Source organism: Megascapheus bottae, chromosome 14 (genome assembly GCF_031878675.1).
Source record: "Megascapheus bottae isolate mThoBot1 chromosome 14, mThoBot2.hap1, whole genome shotgun sequence".
Taxonomy (NCBI): domain Eukaryota; kingdom Metazoa; phylum Chordata; class Mammalia; order Rodentia; family Geomyidae; genus Megascapheus; species Megascapheus bottae.
Window position 1 is genome coordinate 1482187 of NC_143522.1, and position 27514 is coordinate 1509700.

The window sequence follows — 27514 nt, forward strand, 5'->3', positions numbered from 1 at the left end:
TAATGAATTTAAACACAAAAGGAGTCATCAGTTGCCTACTCAACGATCAAACAAACCATCTGGGAAACACAGCTAGCGATGAGATTGTTAGGCCTGTAGCCATCCCAGTATCCTAAAGAAAGGCCGCTATGGTGGACCAGGGGAAACAGCTAGATTTTGTAGTATAAGCCAGTAAAGGGAGAAAATAGACTAGGGTCCTTGGTTTGTTTGCTTGCTTGCTTGCTTGCTTGGTGATGCCATGCTGAGGCCCAGACTCAGGGCTTCATACATATTTGGCAAACACTTTAAGTCACATCTCCAGCCTTATTTCTAGACTTATATAAAAACACTGCTTTGGTTTCCTGCTATCGAGTTTACTAACCTGATGATGGGTTAAAATTGGTATTTATGTTCATGGCAGAAGCAGCTATGATTAGAAATGAAATTTGCCAAGCTAAGCATGATATTGCATTCCTATAATCCCAGTTACTCATGAGGCAGAAGCAAGATGATCTTTTTTTGGGGGGGAGGGGTGGGTCATGGGCCTTGAATTCTGGGCCTGGGCACTGTTCCTGAGCTCTTCAGCTCAAGACCTTCCTATTCCTAGGCCTGGGCGTTGTCTCTGAGCTCTTCAGATCAAGGCTACAACCTTACCCCTTGAGCCAAGTAAGCCCCACTTCCCATTTTTCTAGTGATTAATTGGAAATAAGAGTCTCATAGTCTTTAGTTGCTGGGCTGGCTTTGAACCATGGCCTCCTGAGTTGATAGGATTACAGACATGAGCCACCATGTCCAGCAGGATGATCATTTTGAATTCAAGGACAATCCAGGCCATGATAGTAAAATTGTGTCACATAAACAAAATAAAACAAAAGGATTGGGGGCATACCTCAAGTAGTAGAATACCTGCCTAGCTTATATGAGGCCTTGAGTTCAATCCTCACTACTAGGGAGTGGGGGGGGGCAGGAGGGGGAAGCGGTGGGGGGGGAGGGGGAAGGAGCAGAAGAAAGAGGAAATGAAATTTGCCTCTCCTTCCCTCTCTGACTTGTAAAGAATACATGAGAAAATTATAGCCCATTACAACCCTCTCTAGACTCCACAGATTCTAAAACTCTGGTCTATGTCTATATTTCCTGGCATTGAAAGATGAGGCTTTATATATAATCCCTGATGGAAGCAGTAAGAAATAACAAGTTCTAGGTATCTGGTGTCCCACTCAATGAAGTACTGTAATTCGTAACCCTTTACGAAGGGGCATGACTATTTTCTCTAGGAAGACGTGCTACTAAATTCTAAGAATGATTCAACAAGTAAGTAAGTATTTCCTGGAGTGAGTGGTTCTGGTAAGAGAAGCACATAAAGTGATCACCAAGTATTGTTATAAGCACAGCAGAGGCAGCAGACAGCATGGAGGAATGGATGACCCAACTGTGGGGCTGTGATTGAAATGACTCTTCCCACCACTTTCACAACTCTCAATCATACTAGGGATCTATATCATGCTTTCATCCTATTGTCTAGAAACTCGCTCCTGTTCAACATTCAAGCAATACTCATATGCACTGTACTCTTTCCCTCTTATTTTATATTTTGTTTTTATCCCTTTTACTATTGCTATAGCAGTCTCAAACTGTTGACCTTGTTTGATTATTGCTAAATAGAATTCATAAGACTTATTAGGAAAACTATAAGCTTTTGGAAAAGTCTAGTGCTATCAAAAACGGACATCAGATTTTAGGTTTGACGTATGAAAAAATGTTGTTCATTCAAAGGTTCTCTGTCTCTGATTGTCCTTAAACCAGAGGTATTGTCCAATAAAGTATGAATGGTTCTTGAACATTTATCTGTCTCCTTTCCCTGTAATCCCTTGGTTTAATGTACCAATTTCTAGTATGTTTTCTAGCATGTTTTTCTTCTCTCCCATACCAGACTGCATTAACAGCTATCTCTCATCCATGCTCTGTAGAATCTGTGGTGATGCTGAGCACTGATTGCACACTTACTGAAAATGTGCATATCATAGTTAATAAAGAAGCAGTCAGTGAATGTGCCACAGGGTTGAGCCAAAACATATCCATCTTGTCCTACTTGTTTTTGCTAGGAGAAATAAATTAAACCTGACCTATGATGGGCAACTTTTAGAGACCTCTGTTGGGATATTATTTTCTGGTTCTACAGAGTCTCCCTTGAATTAGATTATTCCAAGAATAGAATCCCAGTGTAGGCTCACATACACATTATGTAATTCTATACTAAACCTTATGCAGGACCTCACTGACAGGTTTCAGAACCCGGAGCATGTCTGATTTCTGATTTCTCTTTTTACCTCCATGAAGCTAGATCAATTTCATAGAGTTGTTGTGAAAATTAAGATAATGTTTATCAGAGAACTTGGGAGATGGTAATGTGAGCTACTCTCAAGGGCCGATCATAATGATGAACGTGCACACCAAGTCCCTAACAGTAGTGGTGACAGTTTTCCTCAGAACAGAAATGAGAATTGCCCTACTCTTATTTCGCAGGCAAAGGTTATGTAGGAGGATTTATTGTAGATAAGAGACAAAAACAATCCTTACTATTCACTGTAGCAAATGGTAAAAATGAAGATGAGTTTGTGATGAAAGAACTAGGGCAGTGTTCACTTCTGGGTGGAGCCTCAAACCTGATTCCATGTGTACCCCAAGTTTATGCCTGGAAAATCTGAGGCCCAAACAAAGTCAAACTTCACTTCCTCTCGGCCACATAACTCAGTTTCAGTGCTCTTCTGACCAGATCTGGGCCTTGGAGTAGCTCACATGGTTGGGACTGTCAATATTAACAGAAGTCAAACCTGGAAAGCAAGCCATGTGTATGGATCACAACATTTTTTGAATAGCATTAAAATTCTTGCACTATCTGCTGTCCTTAAATGAGAAGTGGTTTGTGAATACCTTTGGTCTTGAAGTAAGGGGACTAATGAGTACTTTTAAATGAGAACATTGCTACTACAATTGGAGGAATAGGCTCCATCGTGCCAGATAATTTTCACAAATATGTAACTTACGAGGTAAAAGTGAGCCAATTTACAAGTGCTCAGTTCTGCCACAGAATTTGTTCAAAGCTGCAGCACATAATTCAAAAGTGCATTGGAGCTGAATCATGTCTGAAGTTAAGCTAACAAAACATTGTTGGGGAGATAATAAAAGAATGTTTGACCAGAGTTGCAGATGCTGTTATTGTTATATCTGTAATCACCAGAGTAGACACTCTGGACTTCTTTCAACTATCACTCTCTAAAATTTCTCAAAAAAGAAATTTGATAAACCTCTAATAACTTTCCATACCAGTCATTATATAAACTGTTATTTCCCAGTTGATTATTTAATTTTTTTGTCATGAACATTTCAAATTACTATAGGACTTGGGATCTAGCTCACTTGCAGAGTGCTTGCCTTGGGTTTTATCCCTAGTGCCACAAGAATCAGTAAAGAAACTACAAAGTATGATCCACATGCATATTTAAGAAATGCTAATGTGTGCCAAGTTCACCTTAGATCTTATAAAAACAACAAATCAAAGAGCAAACAAACCATGGCTGAGGGTATAGCTTACTGATAGAGTGCTTGTTTAGCATGCAAAAGGCCCAGCATTTAAGCTCCTAGCATGAATAATAATAAAAGTAATAATATAATGAACCTGATAGTCTCTGTTTTGAAGTGGGATTTTTTCCTCCTTACTCTACATATGTGTATCCATAAACAATTAGATTGTATTTCTTTATTGTAACTGCTATGTAGTGTCTAATTTTATGAACATGTGAAGTTTTTGTCAGCTATATTGGGCAATGCTTATTTTCAGTTTTTCATTATTTAAAATGTATTGTAACAAAACATGCTCTTTTGCATATGCTTAAACACTAACATGTAATAGGAATCTCGACACACAACTACAGAGTTGTCCGAAATGAACAATTTCACATTCAAGTCTTCTCCAAAGTAGTTATAATAATCTATATCTATAGTAAACTAGTTACCACCAGCCTGGGGGCTGAGGATTTAGTCCCATGATAGAAAAGTCCTACTATTTTGTGTCTATGTTCAGTCACATTACATAAGTCACACTATTTCTGGTATGAAAAGCTATCATTAAAATTTTTCAGTTTCCCTCATACATCTCACAAGACAAATTGAAATAGAAATTACTAGAATAGAAAGTGCTTATTAAAAACAAAATAAACTCTCATCTCTTTTGTTGTCCCTTGGTTATCTCATATTGTTACAGTATTTCACCTTGTTATCAGATATATTGTATGTATGCTTATTTGGTTATTTGTAATAGGATAGGGAAGGGGGGAAAAAGATGAGGGGTGGGGGTGGGGGGTGGGAAATGGGGACCAAGACATGAGAAAGGGTATCAATGTTTGTGAAGTAATGCACCTTCTATCTGGTGAACATAATGTAACCCTTCTATTAATTACAATAAAAATATATGAAAAAAATAAAAAACAAAAACTCAAGAGTCCAGAAAATGAAAAACATTCTATCCAAATGCCCACAAAGCTGCATAAAAATACAAAATATTACAAGTGCATGAAAATGGACAGTTCACCAAGGGTTAGGCTCTTTTTGGTTTAACTACAAAGGTAGCGATACTGTGTGCGGTTTGCTCTTCCTTCCCTCTGGACCTCTTTGCACCCTCAATTCCAGACTCAGGAAAATTGTGTTTCCATCTTTAGCAAGCTCTTGACTGATCCATGCCATCAACAAAACACAGGAAGTTCCCCTGAGGTGTTTGCCACTTCCCTGGTTGGTGACTAACTTGCAGGTGCAGAATCGGCACATATACACAAACAGCCGACTTGGTATGGCTGGAAATCCCACAACATTCTCTTCCTCTTCTAAACAGAGCTAGTATTTTCATCTTGAGCCACCTCTTTATAAACATTTTGAAAGTCTTTTCTCCTCATACTCCTTGATTTCTTCAGGTCCTCAGAAATTAAAGGAATTTGTCTCCCATTCCTAAAGCCTGAGATCCTTCTGATGTAAAATTCCTGAATTTGGAAAGTTGTTGATACTTAAGTGTGAAAATCATTGTCTTTAAATCACTGTAAAGATATCTAACACGCATCTGTCCTGTAGACACCAGCTGTCTTTTGTGCTTCCTGATACTGCAGTGAATAGCATCCTTTCCCTTAGGCTTGGCTTTCCCTGTGGTTAGAGAGCACCAGGCTGAAAGAACCCAAGCAACGTCGTGTTTGTGTTCACACAGAATTGTTCAAACAAAAATAAAAAAATAAGTCAGCAATAAATAATTTTTAGGAAAATGAAGTTATATCAGTAGAGTTGGAAATATGAATCAGTGGAGAGTTGTGGAGGGTACAGGGATGTGGTGTCTCTGGAACCCAGACAGCAACCTCCGCAGCTGTCCCTCTGCTTCTCACTCGGGCTTACCTTGGTTCTGCACTACGGGAAATGATCCTGTCTCAGCTCTCGCCACTAGAAGAGACTTGAAGCTTTGAGTTTGAATGAAAGTCCTGGAGGGAAGGGGCACTCAGCTGCCACAGAACACCTGTTTTTGACCCCCCAATTATTCATTCTTGGGTAGGTTCCTTTTCATAGCTTCAGCACAAGACATTTAATTGTGTCACTTGCAGGGGGGAAAGTTCATGACTATCTTGAGGCCCCTCCATCCCTGTCATAGGCCATTTATTAACAAGGCTACTGTGGAACTTAGATTCTAAATGTGACTGTATAAAGGCCTTCAAGCCACTTGCTCATGTGTGTCAAAGCATATGGACACAACTCCATTCATTTCCAAAATTCTGTAACTGATGGGCATGGAATTTTTTTCATTCTTCATTATTTTATTATAAGTGTGATGTATAGAGAGGTTACATTGTTAAGGTAGTGAGTACCTCCTCCTCCTCCTCCTCCTCCTCCTCCTCCTCCTCGTCCTTCTTCTTCTTCTTCTCTTCCTCCTCCTCCTCCTCTTCCTCCTCCTCCTCCTCCTCCTCCTCCTCCTCCTCCTCCTCCTCCTTCTCTTCCACCTTCGTTGTCTGTCATGGACTTGGGCGCTGTCCCTGAGTTCTTCAGCTCAAGGCTACTGCCCTACCCCTTGAGCCACAGCACCACTTTTGGTTTTCTAGTGGTTAATTGGAGAAAAGAGTCTCTAAGACTGCTGGGCAAAGTAGCTCACGCCTGTAATCCTTGCTACTCAGGAGGCTGACATCTGAAGATGAAGGTTCAAAGCCAGCCTGGGCACAAAAGGACCAGAGACTTATCTCCAATTAACTTCTAGAAAACGGGAAGTGGGGCTGAGGCTCAAGGAGTAAGGTGGTAGCCTTGAGCTGAAGAGCTCAGGGACAACGCCCAGGCCCAGAGTTCCAAGCCCCATGACCCACAAAAAATTTTAAAAAAAAAAAAGTGCCTGGACTGACTTTGAACCAAGATCCTCAGATTTCAGCCTCCTGAGTAGCTAGGATTACAGGCATGAGCCAACATGCCCAGTTAGTACATTACTTCTTGAATATTGTTACCCCTTTCCATGTTTTTCTCCCACTTTCCCTCTTCCCTGACTCTCCCAAGTTGTAAAGTTTATTTCTAGCATATTGTTCCCTTGAATATCATTGTTACCCAGTTCATCCTTTGTCCTTTGTCTCATCATCTTGTTTGTCTCCTTCCCTTCCCTCATTCAAATAAACAAATAAATGTATATACAATACAAGGGGTACCAAAGTTAGATACAGCAACAACAGTGAAACAATGCTACAATGTCTCATGGAACCCAAGATGAGTTTGAGTAAGGAATCTGAGCAAATGGTCTTAATGACAACTGTATCCCTGATGGAAAGGGATACCACTATAGCGCATATCTGAAAACCCATACTATTTATCCATTATAGCTATCACTGAATGGACCCCACCCCCATCCTCAGGGCACATACGATGAGAGATGTACTAGATCAGTAGTACAATGAGAGATGTACTACATCACTCCTTGTTTTGGGCATTCTTTAAGAGTGTGTTTTGTTTTAGGAAAGTAGTTATTTGTAGCTCACCTAGCTTCAAATAGTTTGCAGAAGAAAAAAGTAAAAGGATTTATCTTAATTGCTGACTCTGAGTAAGTGGAAATGAAAACCTGAAGCACTTTGAGAAAGATTCAGACATGATGAATGGCTTCAGTAAGAAAAAATGTAGTAATTGAGTAGCAGTGTGTGCCATGTCACATGATAGGTGAACTTGGCATATGTAACAAATATTTGACATCATTTAAACCATTCTTGAAGGCACTTGTCCTCATAGTCAGATTCATGCAGCATATTCCACGTTTCTTTTCCCTTGGCCTCTCTCTACTTCTGAGCAGCCTATCGGAATTCTCTCTTACTTTCATAATCAGACTGCTCTAGGCCTACCTGGCTTAAGCAACTCTAGGAAATAAATTGAAGGACATCAATGGACAGAACCATCTCCTTTGGAAAAACAAAAATAACCCACTGTGTCTTTTTTGGTATATTGATATTTTACTTTTACTAATGATGCCAACACTCATGATACCACTGAATCCATTTCACTTAGAAACACTGTAGAATATCTCCTCCTTGCAAGGTAAGAACTTTTCACTTCCAGGGTAATGCTTCTAGTTTGGAGTTTTCACAATTCTTCACAGTTCAAGAACCTGGTAATTTGTGGCACTAGAAATGGGTTACAGTAGAAAATCTCTGAAAAGTACTAACCCTTAAATTATAGTGTGTTAAATTCCATTATTCAGTGCAATGCAGAGCAGCATTTGACTTATGCAGATTTAAGGTGGTATCTTTTCTTTTGCACCCCTAGATAAGGAAAATCATTTGATTTCTTAATATGGACCTTCCCATTTCTCCACATTTAGAGACTTTTGATGCAGTAATATCCTCTAGTTTATGTTTTTCATTTTGCTTTTTATAGCAGTAGCTTAAACTAGGAATGTAGTTAGGACTCCTTTAGAGAACAATTAGCTATATATTATGAGTTTATTTTCAGTCATCCTGAGCATGCATCCCCAAATGGTATATTCTTTCATGTGATTACAGTCCTTCCAATTCTCTTCCTAGCTTAATTGTAGTTTCTGAAGGGTCCCCTCCTTATAGCTCCTTGTAGTTCATGTTAAACATTATATTGCAAATCATAAATGCACTTTATTTTCCCAAGAGCAGATTTCGGAACATCAAAACCTGCTTTATGACATTTTGAAAACCTGGTCTAGTAGCAGCAAATCTGGTGGCAAGATGTGAGGCTGCAAAGGGCATTGACACCACTGATTAGATTTCCATGCTGCATAAAGGCTTAGTGATGTGTGTCCAAACATGTTAATTTACAACCCAACTGGAGCAAATTGTACCTAGACTACCACTCCACAGTGATATATAGGTCAAAGGTTTGACTCAGTAAGCGATGCATCTCAGAGTCATTTGTTTCCTGCTCTTGCACAACATTATGTGCTGTGTAGTAACAGGCAAAGTATCTGCCTGCTGGAGATGGTAGGGTTATATCACTTTTGAAAATAGTATTTGGAGAATGTTTCTTTTTCTTTGTCATTAAAATTGGGATGGAGATTGTCATTTAAAATTGGTTTCAGATGTTGGAGCTGTACTGATTTGAGATTTTTAGGCCTTCGTCATATTCCATGCTGTGAAGTGCTGTGCCAAAGAAATGACTTGTTAAAGTAAATATCTTATAGTTTTGAGAAGGAACTGTGAAGTCTCTGCTGTTCGTTCTAGGGAAAGGTTGAAGCTGTTTCTTACATATAGCAGCGCATTAAATGCATTTCTAAATTGTGTTGCAGATGACTTTAAGATTTCAAATCTGTAGAGTCTTATTCAAGAAAGAAGATTATCACCTGACAAATGTAACTGTAACTCCTCTATACATTACCCTGACAATAATTTTTTTTAAAGTAGTGATAGAGATTTTAAAAAGAAAAGAAAAGTTCTTCTGGGAGTGTGGCCTAGTGGTAGTGTGCTTGCCTCGTATGCACAAAGCGCTGGGTTCGATTCTTCAGTACCACATACACAGAAAAAGCTGGAAGTGGCACTGTGGCTCAAGTGTTAGAACTCTAGCCTCAAGAAAGCCCAAGGACGGTGCCCAGGCCCTGAGTTCTAGCCAATGATTGGCAAGAAAGAGAGAGAGAGAGAGAGAGAGAGAGAGAGAGAGAGAGAGAGAGAGAGAGAGAGAGAGAAAGATTGTTGGTACCTTTCAAAAATGTAGTCATCATCATCACCACGCCCACTGGTGCCTCATGGCTGTAATCCTAGCTATTCAGGAGGCTGAGATCTCAGAATCATGTTGGAAGTCCATGATATTCCTATCTCCAACTAGCCACAAGAAAATTGGAAGTGGGGCTGTGGCTCAAAAGCTCAGGGACAGTACCCACCCTGAGTTCAGGCCCCAAGACTGACAAAAAAAAAAAACAAAACAAACACTACCACCACCACCAAAAAAACAACAACAACAACAAAAAAACCCATGTAATCATCATCTTGCTTTGTTACTTTTGCTCCCCCTCAGGGAATGACTAGATTTCTTTCTTCCTTCTCTCTCCCTCTCCTCCCTACCCCTCCTTTCCTTCCCTCCTTTTTATTAACATACATTAGCTGTACAAATAGGATTCATTGTGATAGTTCCAAATGTAGACAAATATATTCTTTCCCCTTCATCTCATTCCCTACCCACCTCCCCTTCCTAATACAGTTTCAACAGGTTTCATTGTTCTATTTTCATACGTGCTAACAATCTATACTGATCATCATTATGCTCTATCATCATCCCATGCCCAATCCCCTCTCACCCCACAAACAAGGCTTTTTCTCTTCCCCCTCCCCCTCAACCCCTATGTTCAACAGCGTTCACTGAGATTCTTTATGCTATTCAACTGTAGTTGTAGTGTATCCCAAAATTATCCACCCTCTGTCGTTTCCTTTCCCTTTCCCCTTTGTAGATCTATAAATTTCTCGTGTGGCATACTTTTTTTTTCTTTTTTGCCATTCCTGAGCTTAGGCTCAGGGTTTGAGCACTATCCTTGGATTTTCTCAAGGCTAGAGCTCTACTACTTGAGCCACAGCACCACTTCTGGCTTTTTTCTATGTATTTGGTACCAAGGAATTGGACCTGGGTCTTCATGCATGCATGCTAGGCAAGCACTCTACCACTAGGCCTAACTCCTGGCCCTATACTTTCTTTTTAAGTGAATTTTGAGGACCTATGCCTGAGTTATCATGTGCTATGTTTAGAGTCACTGAGAAGTTTTTAATAACTTTTACCAGTGTAAATAGTTGCTTATTATAGATATATAAAAATAGAACATGTAGAAAAACATTAATGTGATATTTTGTGCTATTAAGGAACTCTTTTAAAGCATTTTTACTGGTGGAATTCAGAATTGATTGGATTTAATCTCTATTTTGAAGTTAGAAGCTAGATCTCGCTTGTGATCTTCTTAAGCACCTCTGAAGCAGAAGTTTGGAAACATGAAATCTAGCACTTGCTAATTGCTTATGTCTTACATTCCTGGATTCCTCACAAGAAAAACAGAGAACTTAGTTATTCCAGTGTTGCAACACCCAGAATGGTGCTAAGCCCATGACAGAGATCAATAAATATTTTCTGGATGAGTAAAGGAATGAGAAAGAACACAAATGACTTCTTAGATTCAAGACTTCGCAGATTATGAGTGTGCTAAAAAGAGAGACTGTGTCCCGGTCCTGCCCTTGACAAGCCGTTCATCCTACTGGCAGTGTTGTGTTGATGGTATTGTATTGTAGAACCAGGCTATAGATACAGATATTTAAATTTTAAAACATTGCCATGTCCTTGGAGGTTTGATAGACTCTGTGTTACACTAATGCAGTGTCTGCTCCCAACCAAACTCTAATAGCTAGATGGAGTCCTACTTTCCGTTCAGAGTTCAAACTCACTGAGCTTCTTTAGCTCTGTTCATTGCCTGTCAAAGAAAGTCTCAATACATGCTCCGTAGATTTCCTGGGGGAGAAGAGACTAAGATCTCCCAAGGAATGTGGGGTGGAATGGTCAGGATCACAGTGGTCTCCAGCTTGAGACAGATGCACAATAGAAACCTTGCCACACAGTCTAGACAAGGCAGTGGAAAGAGAATTGATTGAAGTGGTCAGAATGGAAGAGATATTCTTGAGCAAGAGCTTTGGGCAAGTTTAAGCATTTAGGCATGGTACATGTGAGGAGACCATCAAAGCACTAGTTATTCAGTATACTGTCCATATTATACCATTATGGATTTTGTCTTCTTCAGCCAGGAAATGTTCCTCATGTGTCTTTTATTCTGCTAAGCAGGGGATATGGTAGTGAACTTAATATCCTGTCTTCCTCTTAGTATCCTGAGCTTGCTACAGAGCTAGCTCTTTTTATTGGCTTCGAGCTTGTTACCAAATCTATAAGTATCTATTTAAACAATATAAAGAAACCTAAAATAAGCCAACACTGCACTAAAATACAAATTGTATTATAAGCTCTTTACTAATATTTATTTTTGGAGTGTGTAATAGACCAGTAGGATTCTGTATGGGAAGATATGACAGTTTCTGTAGGTTCCACTGGACTTCATACCTGCAAGGACTGGAAAACAGGGAGGAGCAGAGTTCCAGAAGTCAGGAGGGATGTCAGGCTTCGCATGCTTGGAAGAAGTGCTTTGGATGTATGCTAAAGTGGAAATACAGAAGAGCAGAGATAGCAAAAATACAATCTGGAAGTAAGACAAATACTTTAACTTAAATGCCCTACAATTTCTTGGCAGATAATAAGCCTAGATCAATTCTGCTAAGTTTTCTGTTTGCTTGTTTTTATAATACTAAGGCTTGAAATTGGGCCCTTTTGCTTGCTAGATAGATTCTCTGCAACTTCTGAGTATGGTCTTGCACTTTTGCCTGGGGCTGGTGTCAAGACTGAGATCCTCTTTTCTACCTCCTCCCTCAAAGATGAGATCACAGTTGCAAACCACTATACTTAGATTATTGAGGTAGAGTTGTGTTAACTTTTTGCCCAAGCTAGCCTCAAACCACAATCCTCTTGATGTCTACCTCCTGAGTAACTGGGATTCCAGGCATGCCCCACTAGCCAATTTAAGATTTTTGTTTCAGAGATAAAGAACCTTCTCATTCTTACAATAAGAAAATCAGTTTTACTAATTTACAGCTAACTTTGTTGAAATAGATAATAAAGTAAGGACTGTATGTGTTCACCCCCACGTCACATGACCATCTTCTTTTATTCTAAGCACCAAATCTAAAGTTGGGGACTCTCAGGAAAGTGAAAGTTTATTCAGTTTCCTCTTTAAGCAAGATTTTAGTCAGAAAGCCCCGAGCCTCAGTAATTGGTTGTAAGTGGTACAGCATAGATACAAATATGTGAGGAGAGCTCTTTTCTGGGAACTTAGAGATATTTGCTGGTATTCTCTCTGTGGATAGACATGCAAGTCTGATGAATTTATGGAAAATTTGAACTTTATTTATGAGTTAAAGAAGATAAACTGTGTTATACAGCCAGAGGAAAATTTTTTTGGCTTGGAAAAGAGAAGGTTTGGAGAGAACATATAATCACTTCATTCAAATTGTTTAAATATTTCCTGAGTTCTTGTACATAGGAGAGATTAGACTTCTTCTGTGCAATTCCCAAGGGCAAAACTAAAGCCAACAAGTGCTTGAAATTACAAAGAGACATCTGTCAATTCAGTATGAGGGGAATTCAGCAATTCACAAAAGTGCTGGGTTCATATGATTGTAGATTTCTTGAAGTCTTCTCAATAGTAGATTGCCTCCTGATTTTTTTTTTAAATAAGGGACCCATGTGAGAGAAAACTGGGACAAGAGCATCTCTAGGACCAAAGACCAGCTATATAATTTGGTGGTGCATTTCCTTGAAAACATAGAAATATTTTACAACATTAGAAAAAATGGAGGAGGTTTGTTCTTTCTTCAGTTACTACAATGGTAAATGTGAAAGTTATGGGTTTTGCAAGCCATTCCTGAGTCTTCTGGAAGAATGACTGACATTCTGAGGCTTAGGGAGGGATGCTGGATTTCCTGGCAGATGAGGCCACTATTCTGTAATTATTTCTTTGTGGGGGCCCAACCGGATTTTGGCAACAGATGCACTTGATGTATAATTGTGGCACTGGCCAAAAAATGTAGCCAGGGTTGGCAGTCCCAGTGACCACATGAGTATCTAGAAATGTAACAACAGAGAAATTCTTTTCTGAAGCCAATCGCCTGGCCTTTGGCAAGCTTCAGATTTAGGATAGCGTTGTTGCCTACTAGTTGGGGTTAAATTCAGGTGTTGAAAGAAATGAAAGAAACCATCTCAGGAACCCAAGTTTTCTTCTCTGAAAGAGCAAGATAGAAAGAATTGGGAGTAAATATATGGATTTTAATGTAAGGATTCATACTGGTGCTGTATTTTTTCAGATATTTTTTATTGTAATTAATAGAAGGGTTACATGATATTCGCCAGATAGATAGTGCATTAATTCCCATACATTGATACCCTTTCACATGCCTTGGTCCCCATTTCCCTCCCCCCCCACCCCCACACCTCATCTTGTTTTCCCCCATTCCCTATCCAATTTCAAATAACCAAATACAAATATATCCAATATATCAGGTAACAAAGTGAGATAGTATAACAATATGAGATAACCAAGGGGCAGCAAAAGTGATGAGAGATAACATAGTACCTTAAGAACAACAATCATTCATTATATGGCTTATGTTTACATCATATTTTAAATGACAAGTTTAACAAACAAGTGTTCAAGGAGGGAATCTCTAATTATAATCACTGGGACTTAGTATTTAGAACTTAGTCAAAATTAGGCTAAGGGTTTGTATGTCATAGAAACATATTAATTTATGAAATAAAACATTATGTCTATAGAGTCATAGGTTTTTATGTCTATATAGTTATGTTTGTATTTCCATTACCATGTCCATAGCTTTGGGTATGCAGTTATTGAGTCCTTGCTCTTGTACTCTTTGTATTTAATAGCCGTATATTAAGGATACCATGTGCCTTTTGTTCCACAGTAGTTTTAGACTATATTCAGGGAGTAGTGAACTCTCTCTCTAGGGAAAAGAAGTTGGGATCAGGCATATTCCACACACCTGATGCCAATTCTAATTTATGGCTGGGACTGTAAGAGGTAGAGTGGTTTAGAGAGAGCATGAATATAGTTGGTGACCACACAAGGATTATGGTGTATTGTGGTGTCCTCTAGAAAGCCATGCTCAAATTAGCACACAGGTAAACACACTACTGTCAGAAGGCTATGTCTGGCCAGTCACTTGTTCTGATAAAGTATTAAAACATGGTAATACCCATTCACTGAAGTGTCATTCCTAGCTGTGTTCACATCATGCAAAAAGTGTTGAATTTTAATTATGGGCTGTGTGGACTGCATAGCCTAAAGTATTATCTGTCTGGTCCTTTGAAGAAAGGGTGTGCTCACCCCTGGTCCATCAGCCTGTTTCATGCTTGATTGTGGCCACCTTCTAAGAAGTTGCTGTTGGTAGTAGTTTTAGATTGTGAGGGTTAACAGAAGTCATTAGCAAGACTTCCCACACTGTATCTTTTTTTTCTTCCTGTCCTGGCATCGGCATCTGTTCCCCCTCATTTGTTTGAGTTTTGTTTTTTATTTTAGAAGCCACACATGGAGACTTACCTAAACAGAAAATTCTATGGATGCAATGGATTTAACTTCTCTCATACTCATTAGTGTATGGGGCTGGACCCATAGAATCCAGAATAATGATAGCAGTTTAATAGAGAAAGTGACATTTTGTTAATTAACAAGGGATAGAATTTCAAGAAATTCCATGTATAGCTACAGTTAAGTGAATTTTCTTTCTTTTGTGTTTGTACTGAGACTTGAACTCAGGGTCTCATGATCTTCATTAGCTTTTTCTCTCACAGATGGTGCTGTACCACTTGAGCCACACTTCTACTCCAGAATTTTGCTGATTAATTGGATGTGAAGTCTCATAAACTTTTCTGATTGGGCTAACTTCAAGGTGTGATTATCCAGGTCACAGCCTCCTAAGTAGCTAGGATTATAGATGTGAGCAACCAGCACCCAACTAACATTAATTTTCTAGTAACATACTCTTTGCAAACTCAAGTTTTCACTAGTTATTAATTAGTTTTTCCCTATAATGGAAGTATCCAAATAAAATTTACTCTGGATTATACCTTTCTGATGAAATTCATTTGCTTAAACCTCAATATGTTTCTACTAGTTTTGAAATTTTGATACATTGGAGACAGATTGTTTTAGCCAGTCTGGACAGTGAAAGAGCTTGCCTTTGTTTCCTAACAAGTATTATTTAAGAACTCATGTTCTGTGTGACAGTACACATGGGGATTTATGACTTTTGTTGACTAAGTAAATGTTTCCTTAATCTGTGATTTGTGGTCTAGTGAACAACCACAAAACACTTACTTACAATTTATTGACCTTTTGCAAAACCTATTCTGAGCCTTAGACCATCTTAAATTGAATACGAATTCCACTAGTGCTTCCATATTATTACTGGGAAATGATTTACTAAGAAAGAATTCTATAGTAATTTTGTAAAGAAATTTTTTTCTTGAAAAATTTAATTTTATTACTGTACTCTGAGTTCTCCTTATGTTGAAAGAAAGTTTTCAGCTGCTACCCAAAATTGTATATCATATAAATTTCCAAATGTGCTAGGATGGAAATTTTACCATGGTTGAATAGATGAATCTTGTCTTAAATAATAGTTTGTTTGCATAAATAGCTAATGTTGGAGTTAGAGCATCTTAAGGAAGGGGAAGAAAAAGATCTCTAAGAATAGAATACAATTTTTTTTAAAAAATCTGCTATCTGACAAATGTAACTGTAACCCCTCTCTACATTATCCTGACAAAAAAAGAAATAAAATAAAGTCAATATTCTTGCTTAGAGAAAAGTTCTTAAAAGTTCTAATAGAATTGGAAGGAGGCAGCTAAAAATAGGGCTAGATGTGTGTGCTTTAAGGGGGGTATTTGTTTGTAATTCCAGTGTCCGGAACTGCTCAGTGCTAACAGCTAACTTTCAAGTATTCTTGAGAAACCCCCATGTGGTTAGCCTTTTAGATTGAAGTGTGTAACAAGAACAAAAGCCTTTTTAACTGCTGTCTATGTGCGGCTGTATAAAGACAGGGGCAAAGAGGCTTCCAAAGAAAGAATCTGTAGAGGAGAGATTAGAGGTAACCTGGGGTAAACTGTTAAATGTAGCAAAAATAGCAAAAGGGGTTTAGAAAAGGTGAACTCATGTTTGGCCACTAGCCATGTTTGAGTTCTCTTCTAGTGAAGTGGTTCAGAATGGAAGCCAGCCTCACACTTCATACTTACTGCTTGTGATTACGGTGGAGGTTAAATCTTAGCACAAGAGGTTGCCTTGATTCTGTCCCACTAGCTCAGAACTTCAACAGTGTAACCTTCAGCAATTTGCCTAACCTTTCATGGCCTATTTGCTCTTAAAAACAAACAAAAAAAAAACTGGTATAATAGCAATACCTATGTCATAGGTAAACTAAAGGAAGAGTATGATTTCTTAGAATGGTATTTGACCCATAGTAAGCTATATAAAACCTGCATGCATCCATTACAATTCAAATATTCACACAATATTGGATATTTTTTCCATTTGCTTTCCTGGGACTAATAACTAGAATTGAAATCAGTGGCTCAAAGACTAACACAGAGGCTTCTGACACATAAAGATCCAATTACCCTCTGCAAGATTATACGTCTAGAGAAAGTTTCCTTTGGCATATTTCAGTGTCCTATGCTCTTTATGGCACCCCCCCCACACACACCACACTACACACATACACACACACATACCACACTACACACACACACAGGCTTCTTTCTGGCATGTGCTTCTACACAACTGAAAACTCTAAACAAACACACAAAAGCAAAAGAGTTGGCTCAGAGATGTGAGTTTGCCTTGGCTAGCTCAGTACACATATGTATGGAAGGTTCAAGACTGCACAGGATCTTCTAGAGATGCCATTGCCAAAAGAAGAACTGTGAGGATTCCCTCCTTACAGAGTGATAACAACTAGAAGAGCAAGAAGCTTTCACACACTTTCAATATGGTTGATTTTTCTCAGCACAGGCATGTGAATTTAAGTTGTTTTCCTTCTCTCATTTGGACTAGAAAATATCTATTCCTGATCTGTTAGCATTAATAAAACATTTTCAAAGTGTAAGGGTTGCTATCTGTGTGCTAGGCTTCAGTTTCTCAAATGATCTCTGTTCAGTAACAAGGACTATTAAGCTTTCAACAGACAGGCTCTTGTGGGACCTAGGACATGGGACTCCATTTTGTTTGTTTTGGAATTTTGCCCTGGCTTGAGGAGAATAGAAAGATCTGGCACCTTCTATTTCATTTTATAGGTTCAAATACCATTGAATATCACTGTGGGTTTTGGCTTGTTAAAATACGTTGGTAACAGCAGGATTTTGCTAATTTTAACGCTCCCTTTTAAGAAGGAAGCAGGGTTCAGCATTTATACTGCCACCATAGCTATTTTATTAACATGCTAAATTATAATCAAAGGCCGTTCTAAGAACTCATCAGATTTCTTAAACTTTTTAACATGATGGAAGTGTAATCCTAGTCCAACTTCAAAGCCTCTACTGTTGTAACCTTTGTCCCCATCATCTGGCTCAGACCATCTCTAGATAAAATTCACACAACTGCCTGAGTTTGGATATCAGTTGCTGCCAGTTCTGAAGGCCTCACAAGTCATAATTATTTTGCCCCTTTGTTGTGACTAGTTAAAAAATAGTTTTGAAATTATAGTTCTTTTCTAGCACTGGGGTAGACATGCTTACAGTGTTTGATTGATATATACAAATAAAACTGAAAGCTCTAACTCGACATTAGTGAGGAGCACTTACCTATGAGCTGCTGGAAAAGGGCAACTATGCGCCTGTGACCCAGTGTCTTCTCCAGTATGAAGTTAGACAACAGCTGAAACTTTCCTTTGGGGCCCTGTTTGGTCACAGAAATGACTAATGACCCCCTAGGTGTGAAAAATGAAGAGAAATCCCTGTCCACAGCAGCCATCTTTTGATAAGCTCAGTGTTTTGCTACATTAGGGACTACAGCCAATGGATTTTTTCTTCTTCCCCTCTCTTTTTTTCTTTCTTTTTCTCTTTCCCTCCCTCCTTCCCTCCCTTCCTTTTTTCCCTCTTTCTTTTCTCCCTCCCTCCTTCCTTCCCTTCCTCCCTGCCTGTCCTCCTAGACATTATGTCCCTACAAGAAAAGTAAAACAAGCAAAGAAAACAATACCATGAAGTAGTTTTCACAACAAAGGAGACTTCAGCACTTTTCATGGAAATTGGATTGGGGAGAGACCATCCTAGCTAAGTGTTTAAAAGCCAACATTTTAAAATAAATATATCCCATCTTAATGTCTCCTAGTGGTTTCTGTATGCAGACCATTGTCTAGCTGCTCCAAAAGTCAGACATTCTTCTGCATGTGGATCTTTGGCAATGTGTCATTTTCCCCCCTTTTTTTTCTTTTTTTAGGACCAGGAAGAAAACAAGGGAGCAACAAGTTGGCCTGAGTTCTACATTGATCAGCTTAATTCCATGGCTGCTGTAGGTATAATTTATGTTCTATGACACACAGTTTAGAATCCAGTACAAACAACACAGTTGCACAATAAGGAACACCTATCATTACCTTTCCAAGTTCTCTTTCAAACATTCCCTTTGTTTGAAGCAGGGACAAATAAGAAGCAAATTATTTTTCTACTATGTTTAAATTAAGTTGACACACACTAAAACATAATTGGCTTTAGTGTCATAAGAAGAAACATAATCTGAAATCTGGCTTGTAGTCAATTTAATATAACTGGTCATTTGCAGTTTTGTGACACTATCCTAAAAGTTAATACCATGTAAAAATAGTTTAAACTGTTTTTAACTGATGTTTATTCTTTTATTATACTTGTCCTACTCACTCTATTGCTAGAAACTTGGATCTTTGCTGGTTTATTGATTTTTTTAAAAAGATACAAAAATGCTCTTCTTAAAATAGGAAAGGATGCCTGAAGGATATAAATGGTTTAATAAAATGCATAACAAGAATAGTGCCAACATATCCTTGGGAAAACTTTGGTCGATGGGTTTTTGGTTCGGTTAATATTGAAAATAGGGCCTGGAGTTTGGCCTAGTGGTAGAGTGCTTGCCTAGCATGCACAAAGATCTGGGTTCGATTCCTCGGTACTACATACATTGAAAAAAGCTGGAAGTGGTGCTGAGGCTCAAGTGGTAGAGTGCTAAGCCTTGAGAAAGTCCAAGGACAGTGCTCAGACCCTGAGCCCAAGCCCAGGACTGGCAAAAATAATAATAATAATAATAATCTGGGCTGGGAGTTTGGCCTAGTGGTTAAAGTGCTTGCCTAGCATGCATGAAGACCCGGGTTCGATTCCTCGGTACCACATACATAGAAAAAAGCCGGAAGTGGTGCTGAGGCTCAAGTGATAGAGCTCTAACCTTGAGAAAGTCCAAGGACAGTGCTCAGGCCCTGAGCTCAAGCCCAGGACTGGCAAAAAAAAAAAATATTGAAAATATATTCTCTAAACTGTGAATGCTGATTGCATGATACCTCTATGATGTCATCATTCCAAGCAGCTAGCAGGGCCTCTGTTGATCACAACTGAAGCTCACAGCAGTAGGAAGAAGAACAACAATAACAATAAAAGTTATCCTCTTTGACCCTGGTAACTTAAATCCTGTTTTTGTTGATTTAAAACAAAAAAGAAAGTTACAAAATCTTTGCTTCAGTAGACAGACTCATGCTGTAAGAACAAATCTGTTATACTCAACTTTGAGCTTATAACATTCAAGTCAAGTAGATGCTTCCCTAATGCTTAATACTGCTTACTACTTCTCTCTCATGCCTTCTCCAGAATTCTTAAGAGAAAACTAAATTTCTTCCCCTTAAATATTTTGGGGCTGGGAGTTTGGCCTGGTGGTAGAGTGCTTGACTAGCATGCACAAAGACCCAGGTTTGATTCCTTGGCACCACATACATAGAAAAAAAGATGGAAGTGGTACGGTGGCGCAAGTGGTAGAGCTCTAGCCTTGGAAAGCCCAAGGACAGTGCTCAGGCCCTGAGTTCAAGCCCTGATTTGGCAATAATAATAATAGTAAACATTTTGAATTATCTAGTATTTTCCCACTACTGAAAGTTGAAAATTTACTAGACCATGTAACTCATTCATACTTTTGCTAAACTCTGAAAGGCCTTGACTTTTGATAACTTCTATAATTTTCCTTGAAGATGCTTCTTCTGCTGTTATACAGCTAGGTACATGTGAATAGGATTATATAAATTATAACTGAAATTGCATGAGCTTTTGCCTCAGGGATTTTTTTAAGTCTAAAAACCAATAAAAGGGCAGAAAACAACCACCAAACTTTACTTATTCAATATATCATGCATAATGCCAAAGATGAAAAAGGGTGATCTCAGCATTTATGTGTTGAGGACCACCAAAGATTTTTTATCTACCCACACAATAATAATCTGGAACAATTTAACATTTCTTGCAGTAAGAGATATTTTATAGATTTTTATTCCTATTAGTAGTAAAAGAATTGTCAAGCAGACTGCTTTGTTTGATGTCTAATGAGAAGTTTTTTTGTTAATTCCCTACTATAAATGGAGACATCCAGTGTATTCTGGATTTTTCTTTCTTCACCTATTGGGACACTTAAATTAATTTGTCTTTCACAGTGTCTTAATCTCCACCTTGTCTGGAATAGACTTGGCTCATTCCTGACATTCAAAGTCTATGACATGCTAGTGTAGCCCTTCTGCAAGATCCTCCCTTCTGCTGCCTACTCAGACAACTGCTGTATTCTTGAATGTTCTACATTTTAATTATCTTTGGCTCCTATTCCAAAATCCTTTTCCAGACCATTCAGTACTGTTAAATTGTGGGCTTTTGCTGTCTTTTATGTGTCAAACACCTAACAAAACTTCCTAATGCTCTTTTTTAGAACTGAGGTGCTATCTTTCAGGGTCAACGATAAAGAGCATTAACTGTGAATCAGTCAGGCCTCAAAACTCCTGTTTACTTATAAAGAAACCAAGGATACCAGAAACTCTCAGTTTTTCTGTTTTTCTCACCACCTTCTCACACATTTCTGGCTGATCTCACATCTATGCTAGAGAGAATCCCCCAACAACACATAACAGAAGCCCCTGACACTTTGTCTCTGGGGTAAGCAAAGGTGCTCAGTTCTTTCAGATCCTTTCCTGGCCCAGCAGCTTGACTCTTTGACTCTCTCCTTAAGAAACTGTTTAAGAGGCAGGTTGTCCCTGCTCTATTACTGGCAGTCACTGCTTATTGAATGTGCCTCATGTGACAGGTAGTGCAAAGGGCAGTTTGTGTGTTGTTTCAAATCCTTACCAACACCAAAGCTGAAGGTGCTATTTATTTATTTTAAAAAGGTTATCTTGCTCAAGGCCATCTAATTAGAAAATAGTCATCTAATGGCAAAGTTTAAACCTTTCCATCTGAGCCAAAGACCACTTCGAATTTTTTAAAGCCCTTGGCACATGAAAGAGGCCCGGCAACCCTATTCCTCTCTTCCCCACAAGCTGACACTATGGATTTTTCTGAGGGAAGGCAGGCATCTGTTTTCTTTAATGCCTCAAGAGTCTGATAAACAGGCCAGTTCAAGAGCCATTGCACTTACTGGTCTGTGAAGCCAGTCGTTTGTGGAGGAGTGTAGTTACTTTTTGCAAACTTCATAACAAGAATGCTTTGTTCCTTAAAGGACTCCCAAGTGATCTGCTGGCTTTTACATTTTTTTTTCTTTTTTATTTTTTTTTTTTTTGCCAGTCCTGGGCTTGGGCTCAGGGCCTGAGCACTGTCCTTGGACTTTCTCAAGGCTAGAGCTCTACCACTTGAGCCTCAGCACCACTTCCGGCTTTTTCTATATATGTGGTACCAAGGAATCGAACCAGGGTCTTTGTGCATGCTAGGCAAGCACTCTAACCACTAGGCCAAACTCCCGGCTCTGCTGGCTTTTAAAGAGTGAAAGACACTCTAATGATGGAGGGCAGTCTAACAGCTTTAGCATCACAGCATTTCTGTGCTTTCTCAAGGAGAGTGTGAGGTGAAGTTTATTCAGTGTGTTTAGTGGCTTGGGGCCTCCATTTCACACCAAGGAAATGTTTCAAATGGGAGGTTAGTTCAGACTAAGCCACATTCATGTGTCTCTGGACATGTTCCAATGTATACCTCTAGTGGCTTCGATTGGAAGGCCCTCTTGTCAGTGTGTGTTTTGTCTCTTACCCACTTCTCATGTGAACATCTAAGAGTCATCCTCAAAACGCCTTTCCTACATGCACCAAGGTACATACTATTTGCTTGGCATAGAGATTCTCTTCAGAAATGTAGGTGTATCTCCCTTATCTACTAAAAGTTGCAAATTAAACCTTCTTCTTAGGTGTGGCACTTGAAAACTTTGAGACTTTATATAATTATTTGATTTTGACCACTATGAGAATATTAGGTTCATCTACATAACATATTCTCAGTTTTCTTCAAGCAATAAATGTGATTTTAGTTCCAGATCTAATCATATCACCTATAGACAAGGTCGTGGTCCTTATAGTAGATAAGGAAGTTGAGATTTAATTTTTTTGTGGCATTTCATGAATCTCCTAGCTTAATGTGCTCTGCCATTATTCAGGTATTCTGTTTTCTCTAGGATTGTTACAAGGATAAATACACCTTTGTATTAGTGATCCATAGGTTTTTTTTAATCTAGTCTTTTACTTGAGGGTTGTTTTATAAGATTAAGCCCAGCAATAAAGAGTGTATTGCAGATTAGTAAAAACTCCTATGAGTTCAGCTGTGCCACTGGAGATTAAACATCCCTAGCTGGATTTGTGCTGAATTTTCCAGGGGGTGGATCCCAGCATTGTGGAGGAATTCATTAGCTATTTCTACACTCAGCTTCTTCCCCTACTGTCCTCGGGTGACAGCTGTCTAGACACATCACCAGCAAGAGAGACAGCTTTAGCAGAAACAAAAACAATTTCGGGGGGTGGGGAAGACAACTGGTTTTTATGTGGGTTGTTCTACATGATCCTACTGATGTATTCATTTACTTTGGGCCTTCACCTTAATGAACATTTAATTACTTCATGCTGATATTGTTGACCTTTTAAAAAATAAATCTTTTGATTATTAGTGGTTTTGAAACAAAGGGAGAAACATGAACATCAAAGCTGATGGTTAAGAACCCAGCTTTTCTGTTGTCTATGGAGATACCTCTCTCAGTTTTCCAACCAAGCTCTTTACCAGAATGGATCGCCAATAAACTAAAGAAAAGTGGATAAGTATGGCCTGAAATATGATAAAAGAAAGAACCAGTAACCCCAAGGATACAGGCTCCGCACATAAGACTAGTAACAGTGTAGTACAACTAAGTGATCATGGAGTGAGATGGGTGGAAAGACGAAAACCTTATTACATTCATAACCGCATATCAGTGGAGATCTGCCTACTTAGAGCCTTGTTCCCACAATATCAGTACTTCCCAGGAGATTTTCAGAAATGCAGCATTTTGGGCCTCATCTCAGACCTATCATATCAGAGCCTGTAGTTCAACAAGATCCCCAGGTGTTTTTCATATCCACATTAAAGTTTTGAGAAGCACTGCTGTAGCTTCTTTCTGGATAAGAAAAGTCTACACAGAAAACACACACACACACACACACACACACACACACGCACACGCACACACACAATGTTCGATGATTTTTAAAGGATGTTGATTCGCTTCTGAAAGATGTAACCATCTTAGTATCAGGTCCAATTTCATTGTTCCTTTTAAAACATAATTTGATATAATATAATCCCTTTGATCTCAGTTATACTGTCCAACTGATAAATGAGAGAAATAGCATGTGAAAGTTGCTGCCCTTTTCCTTTGATTCTTTTAATTGTCAGAATATTTTTCCCAATTCATACCAAATGTAAATAGTAATATCTTCATCAAGGTCTAGTAATACAACAGTTATATGAAAATTTGAGCAACTTAATCTCTACTAAAATTTTCCAGACACGTCCTATTATTTAAAAATTGAAAGGCCTGGCTTGTAGTAGAAACAATCTTATGGAATTCTTGATGATATTGCTCTATGTATTTATTTTCAATAAATCTTGAGATCCCATATGTTTATTGATTATTTCTATTTAAAAGTTAAAATAGCATCCAATCAGTAAGTTTGCCTTATTCAGTAAAGAACTTGAAGTAGAGCTCAGGCATGTTGCTACATGACTGAAGGATCATGATTGAAGACAACCTGGGACAAACTTGTGAAAACCTATCTGGAACATAACTAACACATAAAGGGGCTAAAGGGCTGGCTCCTACCTCAAGCGGTCCTGCCTGAGTTCAAATCTCAGCACTGCTAGAAGAAGAATTTGAAGACATAAAACTTCTGTTTTCTTTGTATAGAGAAAATCTCTGCTGGCTCTAGAGAAGGAAGAAGAAGAAGAAAGAAGTAAAACTATAGAGAGTCTGAAAACAGCACTAAGAACAAAACCCATGAGGTAATTTCCCTCTGGCCTGGGTAGCAAGCATGTTTCTCTTTCTTGTATACTTTTCTTTCTTCTTTTTTGTCTGTCACTATTTCAGTCATTAAACATCTAATATATGGATTGTCTTCAATTAAAAGACATGCCAACAGCCATTAGGATAACCAAAATCAGAAAAGAAAGGGAAGAGGTAGCAAGACTGTAGAAAAATTGAGATCCTCATTCATTGCTCTCAGAAGTAGAAAATGATGCTATCATTTTGAAAAATATTCAGGCAGTTTCTCAGAACATTATACATAGTGTTGTCCTGTGGCCTATCAACAATTTACTCCTAGATATATAGCCATGGTATATATATAGTGTGTGTATGAATGTATGTATGTATGTGTACATATATATATATATATATATATATATACCACACATATATATCCTATTTGTAGAAGACTAGCCTTGAGCAAAAGAGCTCAGGGACAGCACCTGGGCCTTGAGTTCAAGCCCCACAATGAACAAAAAATAAAATAAAAAAATTATTAGTTAAGAAAAATCTATTGATTTATCAGAAATATTACACATTTGAAAAGAGTTCCTTTAGCTTATTCTATATTTTTCTCTGTGTTCTGCCCTCAAATTCTAATGTTCAATAGAAAAATAAATTTGGCAATTGTCAGATAGACAACTCGTGTCATCTCTTTTCAACGGTTTTGACATGTATATATGCATTATACACAATTCTCACTGATTTTACAGTAATCATTATAAATGTTAACAGAGAGTATTTAGAGTAATAAAACCTTGTTTTTATCTGTTTCATTTATTGAGATTCCTTTAACACGCCATACAAAAAAAAGTGAACGATAACGATTTGATGAACAAATCCTGGAGTTGAGGGATGCTCTTTGACGTCTCTCGACGGGGGCGAGGGTCAGTGGCTAACACAGGAGTACATAGGAACTAGATGCTTCTGTAACTCACTGAAGCAGATGACTTTGCCTGAAGACAAGATACGTATTTTGAGTGTCATCTTGCTCCTGGCCTTAATGAATATATGATCTGTTATTTCAGTTTCTTATACCAGTTGAGATATTTATCACAATTGGAGATTTTTTTTTTTTAGTCCTGACCATTAGGTCTGTGTCACGGATGAGTCAATGGCCATAAAGACCTCCTCAGTGTAAGCCTTTTAGTACTTTGGAAACTGTCTTCCCTTCTCATGCCCTCCAGACTTCTCTATGAAGAGCTATTGCTGAACTACAAAGGAACTTAAATTGAATGCATTTCTCTTCTTGACAGGTTTGTAACGAGATTCATCGACTTGGATGGCCTGTCATGTATCCTTAACTTTCTGAAGACCATGGACTACGAGACCTCCGAGTCTCGGATACATACCTCTCTTATTGGCTGCATAAAGGCACTAATGAACAACTCTCAAGGCCGGGCTCACGTCCTGGCTCATTCTGAGAGTATTAATGTGATTGCTCAGAGTCTGAGCACAGAGAACATTAAAACAAAGGTGGCCGTGCTGGAAATTTTGGGCGCCGTGTGCCTGGTTCCCGGAGGCCACAAGAAAGTTCTGCAGGCCATGCTGCACTACCAGAAGTATGCCAGCGAGAGAACTCGTTTCCAGGTAGGTGTTCTTTTTTATTTTGTATACATATGTGTATATATATATATATGTACATATACATGGATTCATACATATACATATATGTACGTATACATATATAAAATGATGTAAGATATATATGTGTATATACATGTATATAAAATGATGTAAGAATATTGAAAGTGAGTTTTTTTACTAATCATAAGAAGAAAAGTGAGTTTGTATGGATCAATATAATTTTTGACTAATTGCAAGATTTTCAAAGTTGATTTCTGAGTATTAAAAATATAAGGTGAACACAGGATTAGTAATGATTTGTCCTTTGTTTCTATATCTGTCTGTATCTCTGATAGACGTTAATTAATGACTTGGACAAAAGCACTGGGCGGTATCGAGATGAAGTGAGTCTCAAGACTGCCATCATGTCCTTCATCAATGCGGTGCTAAGCCAAGGCGCAGGAGTGGTAAGAAAACCGCAGTTTTAAAAATGGGTCATTAAGGGCTGAAGGGTTGGGATGTAGCTCAGTGGCAAAGCGCTTGCCTAGCAAGTGCAACGTCCTGGGTTCGATCCCCAGTGCCAAAAAAGAAAAGACAAAAAAAAAATACAGTTAAAAAAAAAAAACCCCAACAATAAAAAAAAACACCCTTGGAGCCTGGAGTTTGGCCTAGTGGTAAAAATGCTTGCCTGGCATGCACGAAGACCCTCGTTCAATTCCTCAGTACCACATACGTAGAAAACAAGCCGGAAGTGGTGCTGAGGCTCAAGTGGTAGAGCTCTAGCCTTGAGAAAGTCCAAGGACAGTGTTGAGGCCTTGAGCTCAAGCCCAGAACTGGCAAAAAGAAAAAAAAAGTGTCATAAAAAAGTGTCATTAAATGATATGTTAAGCTAGGCCTAGTGGCCCCTGACTATAATCCAGCTGCTTGAGTGGTAGAACCAAGAAGTTCAAGGCTAGCTTGGTCGAACTTAGTGAGATTCTATCAAAAATAGAAGAGTAAGAAATACCGCTCACATGTCTAGCATTCATGAAGCACTGGGTTTGGTTCCCACCACTATGAAAGAGAGAAAGAGAGAAATTCAAAAATATGAATATATCTTTTATTATCCTTCTACTTTCAGGAGAGTTTGGACTTTAGACTTCATCTTCGCTATGAATTTCTTATGTTAGGAATCCAACCTGTTATAGACAAATTACGAGAACATGAAAATTCAACATTAGATAGGTAAGTAAGATTGTTGACCATTTTAGATAGTCTGTGCTTTTTTTCCATTTGTGTAGTTCATGCCCTCTGATTTTT

General features: G+C 38.5%; 1 protein-coding gene across 3 annotated transcripts in view; it reads left to right on the forward strand.

Annotated features, from left to right (window-relative positions):
* Nucleotides 1–27514, forward strand: part of Daam1 (dishevelled associated activator of morphogenesis 1) — a 152706-nt gene that overhangs the window by 79547 nt on the left and 45645 nt on the right. For all 3 annotated transcript variants that reach the window (XM_090344203.1, XM_090344205.1, XM_090344204.1), the window contains exons 4-8: nt 18569–18640; nt 24533–24627; nt 25906–26239; nt 26572–26682; nt 27336–27439. In XM_090344203.1, the coding sequence (XP_090200329.1) occupies nt 18569–18640; nt 24533–24627; nt 25906–26239; nt 26572–26682; nt 27336–27439 (716 nt within the window). The remainder of the gene's footprint in view (nt 1–18568; nt 18641–24532; nt 24628–25905; nt 26240–26571; nt 26683–27335; nt 27440–27514) is intronic.